The following is a 7,139-nucleotide window of genomic DNA, read 5'->3' as shown; positions in this document are numbered from 1 at the left end:
GTTGCACAAGTCTGGAACACATAAACGTCCCCCATATAGTTTAGAAAAGGAAAAGAACTTGGAGAAAACGATGCACGAGGCACAAATGTAAAATAAATTTATGTTAAATATGAGAGTGGATTTGGATCTTCCGGTCTGTCTGTCTATTTATCCCCACCACACACGCACGCAGTTATAAGCACGCACGTCTTCCGCCTCCGAACCCCCAACACCTTTTCGATTTAAATTTTCTTTTTGACACGATTTTTGTAAAAAGATAAACTGTCGAAAACTTAATAACCCGTTTGGGGATTTTTTTGTTTACTCATTTCAGTTAGGATTGATAGATAAATAATGTCACCTACAAACAGAGATGTCAGTAATGACTTGTTTTTTTTTCCATAAACTCTTCATCAGAATTGCCGAAGTGTCTTGGAACACTTAGTAAATAGAGTTCACTGTTAGCTTTAGCCTCTTGTTGCTGGGCGACTGATCAAGCTTGTCGATACCACTTTCATCAAAAAAATTGTGTGCATTATGGCAGACATGGTACGTATTAGTGTCTGGTGAGTGCTTTTAATGAGCCTTACCATAACATAATAGTAAAGTAACACAAAAGTGTGCACATTAATTATCAGTACTAACGAAACCTGGTGTAATTCTCAGAACTTGTTTCGGCTCGATGTGTCAAATGTTGGAGGACTGCAAGCAACAGTTTATGTACATTGTGAGTTCTGTTTTTGTTTGTTTGTTTTGTAAATATATATTGATGTGTAACAGTTAGTAACTCTCTCTCTCTCTCTCTCTCTCTCTCTCTCTCTCTCAGTGTCTTCCTCACAGTCAACCACAGAATGACATTAAAGTTCTTTGACACAACACATACATGGACAAAGCATGCACTGATAGGTTCAGCAAGTATCTCATATTTTCACTGTCTGCTTCAAGAATTTTTTTGAATGTTTTCAATCGCATGCGCACTTATGTTTATACATACTAACATAGGTTAAGAAATAAAAGAAAAATGTTATGAGTGTGTGTGCAAAAATGTTATAAAGTGGCTGTCCGTTTTAAGCACAAAGTAATGGTTAGCGTACCATAAAAGCAGTAACTCCAATAAATAAATATTGTTTTCAAAGTCATGAAAGAACTGTTTGATTATAAATAGTTAAAAGTGTATGGATGATGATGCCAAAGAGCAAGGTGGCAGAATGGTTAAGATGCTCATCTGCCAGTACAGTGATGAGATGATAAACCACAGTCTCATGTGCAGCATGCACTTAATGCACTGAAGAAGAACCCATGGTAACAAAAGTGTTGTCCTCTGGGAAAATTCTGGGAAAAAAATCCACTCTAATAGGTACACTAATGTATACATGCATGCACTCAAGGCCTACAAGCATGTTGGGTTATGCTGCTGCCAGGTACTGGCCCTGCAGATGTGGTGTAGCATATATGGATTCATCCAAACACAGTGACACCTTGAGAAACTACTGTTATTTATTTACTTGAGAGAAAATTTACTGTCGCTATTCCATTTTTGTTTTATAGTAAAACTTTTATCAGGATAGATTGGAGGAAAAAAATTACAAACATTTGTGTCCTGTTAAAGTAAGGATGGAGTTGGATGAGTCTGATTTATTTGTTTGTTTCTCTTTTATTTCCTCATGTCAGCATAACCATGACTGCTGAACCTTGGTGAGATCAGTGTGGCTTGAGATTGAAGGGTAGTTACTGCTTCTTGTGTGTTTATCAGTGGTGTCACTGATTTTACTGAAAAAAAGTAATTCAGTCCCATTACGAAGAAGTCCAAATACGGAGAGGTGACTGACATCCTGACCTGTAAGCTCTGTCTTATCTCAGGGCTGTGACTGCCTTTCACTGATTAGCATTCACATCAGCAACAGGGATTAATTTTCTTCCCTTGATTGATTCACTTGCTTTGATAGTCTGGTTATTCACTATGTTAAATAACAAATATTAGGTACCTTACACTTTTATCTTTCTAAATTGCACATACTAGCGCACACATGCATACATATGCACACACACAGATGCACACACACATGCATGTGCACATGTTTTTAAACACATACACACACACATGTGCATGTTTAATAGCACCTAAAGGGAAAAGACATTAAATCAAAGAAAGAAGAAGGGATTTAATGGTGGAATGAAAGACTCCGGAAGTATTTTGCTTTGTGTTTCACAGTCATCTGTTTAGAATGGAGTGATGAAAAGATTCAGAGACTGCATGAAAAGCTGAAAAAGAGCCTGGAGGATAGTGTGCCACCAGCCACCAGCCACCAAACATGAGCACGCTACGTTTGGATCAGCTCTATACTCCAAGCTCATCGGAGAAAGTGGTGGAGCTAGAGCGGGACCTCAGCCGTGAACTAGCTGAGTTGACATCTGAACTGGAGGAAAATGAAATGCAGCGTGGCATTGCTCCCAAAATTACTGGGTATGAGCTTGTTGGAGTACAGGGTGTGGGTCTGTGGGTGGTCACTTTGCGAGTTTGTTTAGTTGTTGAACTTTCTGACGTTGTTATTTCAAACAATGTTATGTCCCTCTGTGCCTGTGAGTTTGTGAAGAAGGGCATTCATGCATGTATGTGTGTGTGTGTGTGTATGTGTGTGTGTGTGTGTGTATGTGTGTCTGTTCACGTGCGTGTGTGTGTGTTTGTGTGTGTGATTATGAGTGTGTGTGGTTATGTGTGTGTGTGTGTGCATTTATGCATTTGTGCGTGTGTATGTGAGTGAGAAGATGTGTGTGTGCTTGTATATTTGATATTTATGGCTGTTTCTGAAAGTCAAATTTTCTTTTCCCTCTTTGGTAAGTTATTGTCTTCACTACCTCTAGATTTTTAACAGTTGACTTTGATTTGTGTTCAGGACGGTTCCTCCACCAAAAGAGATTGAACATTTCCGACTTGAAAGAGCATTAGTCATCCAGAGAGCTCTTCAGGTAAATACTAATCTGTTTGTCCACATTTTTTCTCTGTGTGTGTGTGTGTGTGTGTGTGTGTGTGTGTGAAAAAGAGAAAGGTGTTACTTTATGTAAAGAAGATTTTCCATGATTTTTTCCATCTGCACAGTATCAAAACCAAATGAAATAACATTAAAAACAGAACTGAACAATGCATTATGCTCACTCAGATTGGTATACGGAGCAGATGGGGGAGAAAGAGAGAGAGAGAGAGAGAGAGAGAATGTGCGTTAGTCTGGTACAAAATTACCCATGTGATTTAACTTCCATTTCACAAATTCTACATGTGTACACCATGTACGAATATATATATTGTAATGCAGCACTGACTTTGCTCCTTTTCTGCTTTGCAAAGTTGGAAAAAAAAGTAAGAAACAAGGACAAAAATGTGACTGACCATAAGTGACACATTGTTTCTAAGAAAACAAACCAAACAAAAGTAAATGAAAAAAAAAAAAAATTGACGAACAGGTCATCTATTTTGATTTTACATGGCCTACCTTTTTTCTGACATATAATACAAAGTAACAACGAAGGAGATGTTTCTGTGTGCACCAGTCTCATCATTTGTTTTGTGCACTTTGCTGGAAATAAACAATCCTCATTCCCACATGAATGATACCAGGTGAGTGAAGCTCAGCCATTGCGGAGTCAGGCAGAGGAAATGAGAATAGAGATGGCCATTGCAGAAAACCTGGAGTACTCCAAGAAAAGCTTACCTCTGCTGCTTAACCAGGTAAACAAACGCTGGAAATTTCACTTGTAGTGTTATTGTATTATTTTTTGTCACAACAGATTTGTCTGTGTGAAATTCTTGCTGCTTTCCCCATGGAAAATGTGTCGCTACAGTACAATGCTGCCTGCCTTTCGTTTTTTTTTTTCTTTTTTCTGCCTCAAGTGTATTTGTTTTCTTATCAAAGTGGATTTCTCTACAGAATTTTGACAGGGACAACCCCTTTGTTGCCATGAGCTCTTTTACGTACTCTAAGTGTATGTTACACATGGGATCTCTGTTTATTGTCTCATCAAAATGACTAGCATCTAGACCACCACTTGCGGTCTAGTGGAGGGGGAAAAAATACTGACACTTGTCCTTTGGTCTGACTATATTATGCTACTATGTGATTGTATTAATGAAAGTTTTTTTTCTGTGGAGACCTTCTTTATGCCTTGAAGGATTTTTATGTCCAATTTTTTTGTAAATTCATGTATTGCAAATATTATCTTTTAAAAAATTTTCTGTAGAATATTATGAATAAGCAAGAAGAAAATTACAGTAATACCATCAAAACCATCATCAGACCTAATACCTTTTTTTTTTAATTCGTGTATTGCAGATATACATTTTTGTGTGCTGTAGAATATTTTGAATAAATAAGAAGGAAAGTGCAGTAACACCAAGAAAGCCGCCAGCAGAAACAACATTTGCAAGAACAATGAGATTGTGAAAGGAAAAAAAGATGAGTGTGTGTGTGTGTGTTTGTGTGAGCAATCACGTGTGCATATTTGTGTGTGTTTGTGTGCTCATATGTGAAAATACATTGTGTTGTATGTCTTTGCAGTATTTTCTTGAACGAATTCAGAATCTGATCCAAAGCAAACATTTGCACATGCTGAGATGGAGACGATTCTGTGAACACACCAGTACTATTGAAAGCATGCACCCTCTGTACAACGAGCGACTTACGTGAGTATGCATAGAACAATAATGTGGCCAGTGGTTTATTGTCATTTGTTTAGTATAACATGTTTAGCAGTCCATGTAATGAAAATTAATAGCTTCTTTGTACTGTTGAATTCTTATTTGAAATGAATATTGTAGCTGCCAGATATTTTTTATGTTCATAATTCACCTGAGAATCTGCTTCTTACAAGGCATTTCTAAAAGTACAGAATCCCCAGCTGGTTTGTATTTTATCTTGAGCTTTACTTCTTTTCTTGATCTTGCTTCATTGTAAGCCATTGCCATTGGTACGTTGTCAGAGAGCTGCTGTGCAGAATTCTTTTAGAACAGCAGACATGAAAATTCAGTCATGAAAAGTAATGCAACATGTGTGTTGGGTTTTTGATAGAAATTACTTCTGAATTGGACTGTTTTACTGAAGGTTATGTGTCTGCCCTGTTGGACAGGTTACTGATGAATGAATATCATGACTGCGTGCAACGTGCATATCGTCTGTCATCGGTGAAGGAGAAACACATGGCAGGGAAAGATGAGGTGAATGTGACGGCGGTGACCATGGAGGATCTCCTGATCTATTTACGCTGGCTTGTGTGTCACCTACATGCCATGAAACACTTCAACCAGTACCTCAAGGTGAAGCAGTGGTCAATTATGTCATTTCATCACCAATGCCATGTGATAATCCCCTTTGATAATATAACCAGGAATTGAATCGTACATAAAACATATACGGCCAGGAAATGTGATGCATCCACATGACAACATAACCAGGAGTTCAATCATGTGTGAAACATGCTGGTAATATAGACATGTTGTGTGTGATGTTGTCTGTGTGGGATTGGGTATAAAAATTGTTCATCTATGTTTTAAACCATTGACAATGTGGAGTTGGTGTGGATGTGTTCATCAGCATTTTGAATAAATCTCATGTTTTTTTTCTGTTCACTTCAATAAGATGTTTATATTTGACCTATTTTTTAAAAATTACCCTTTTTGTACTAATTGCAGATTGACTGTAGAAAGATCGTACATATCACTGCATGTCATAAAGTATCATTACTGTGTTTTCTTTGATGTCTGTTTACCCTCTGAACACTTTATAAGCTGAACAGCTTACTACCTAATTGTATACCTATCATGTAATTCAGATAAAGCATGGCATATTGAGTTTGCTTGGAGGATGTCATAGAGTAAGTGTTGAAAGGAAAATGAATGTTGTGGAATGTGTATTCAGGTTCTGCAGTGGTTACCTGTCACTCACAAGCAGCAGATGGCACCTCCGGATGAACAAACTGAGATGGTGAGGCAGTTATATTTGTTGATTTTCTGACTTTAAAATTCAGCGAGCATTTTTTTACATTTCTTATCGAGTGATCAGGCCCCCACACCTCTTTCTCCCTACTGTCTTCCCCATTTCCCCCCTGCTCACCCTAACACTGTTGTTTGCATGATTCTTCCTGTGATAAATAATGTTCATTTAAATCAGACTACAGTTGGTGTAATGTTTTTCACCATTTTTTATCTTCTGTGGCAAGGATAGAGAAATACACAGGGAGAGAGTAAGAGGTTGGAAGAGGGGGTGTGGGAGAAGGTGGGGTGGACAGCGTAGTTTTAGTTTATCAAACATATACAACATTAGTCATCAAGTAATTTTATAATCCATTTTGTCATCTGTAATGATGAGCATTGCAGGGGAAAATTTGAGAAGTCCTATGTCAGTTGTTCAAGTATTCATATCTGTTTTGTGACTGCTGTCATAGTTGTTCCCCACAATTTGATGTTCTAGGAAGATGTGTCCAACGCCTCCAAAATTGCCTCACGGTACCAGGACGAGTCTACATACACCCACCCTGACACCAGTTCCAGACCATCCTCAGCTCTCAGCGGAAAGAGATCGGCCTCCCCAATCCCCCAACCCCCACCCATCAACCTGGCTCTCCTCAACACCACCCCCCTCCCGTCTTCGTCCATGATCTATGCAGCAGCTGCCACAGGGGGAGGACTGGCGTCCAATGAAGCCACCCTCTGTTTGCCTCTTCACGCCACTGACCTTGACTGCTTTCGGCCTCAGCTCACCTTCTTCCTGAATCTCTATGGTGTTAATTATGTCAGTTTGTAATCATTGGCTCTTGAACTTAGCAGAGAAACATATTTTGAAATTCCTTATTTGTCTAATATATTTAGCTTAAATGTTGTTTGCTTCGTGTATTCATTCATCAAGTTTCTTTAAAACCTAAAATCCCTGCACATGTGTTCAGTAAATTGTGTGTAAATAAACAATGAAGACAGAATTCCATGTAATAATGGTATGTTTAATCCAGTAATGTCAAAATACAAACTAATTTGAAGTTGAGTGTGACAATGCTGAGATAATGCAATGGTGTAATAAATTGTTAAGAAAATGAATTAATGAATAGTTATGTGAAAGAACAGTTTTTTTTTTTAATTATCAGTACTATACAATAAATCATTCAGAAAATGAATGAAT

At 38.0% G+C, this 7,139-nt stretch overlaps 1 protein-coding gene across 4 annotated transcripts in view; it reads left to right on the top strand.

The window, feature by feature from the left end:
* The first annotated feature begins 462 nt into the window (after positions 1-462).
* LOC143299362 (uncharacterized) overlaps positions 463-7,139 on the top strand; it is a 65,510-nt gene continuing 58,833 nt past the window's right edge. For 2 of the 4 annotated variants that reach the window (XM_076612502.1, XM_076612499.1), the window contains exons 1-8: positions 463-528; positions 2,192-2,443; positions 2,874-2,946; positions 3,593-3,703; positions 4,530-4,654; positions 5,098-5,284; positions 5,886-5,951; positions 6,438-6,758. In XM_076612502.1, coding sequence (XP_076468617.1) covers positions 2,292-2,443; positions 2,874-2,946; positions 3,593-3,703; positions 4,530-4,654; positions 5,098-5,284; positions 5,886-5,951; positions 6,438-6,758 — 1,035 coding nt within the window. In that variant the 5' untranslated portion in view covers positions 463-528; positions 2,192-2,291. Of the gene's footprint in view, positions 546-592; positions 707-2,191; positions 2,444-2,873; positions 2,947-3,592; positions 3,704-4,529; positions 4,655-5,097; positions 5,285-5,885; positions 5,952-6,437; positions 6,759-7,139 lie in introns of those variants that run through there. The other 2 variants (XM_076612501.1, XM_076612500.1) reach the window with 2 other exon arrangements.

The sequence above is a fragment of the Babylonia areolata genome, chromosome 25 (genome assembly GCF_041734735.1).
Source record: "Babylonia areolata isolate BAREFJ2019XMU chromosome 25, ASM4173473v1, whole genome shotgun sequence".
NCBI classification, from domain to species: domain Eukaryota; kingdom Metazoa; phylum Mollusca; class Gastropoda; order Neogastropoda; family Buccinidae; genus Babylonia; species Babylonia areolata.
This window is presented reverse-complemented; position numbering and strand designations above follow the sequence as displayed.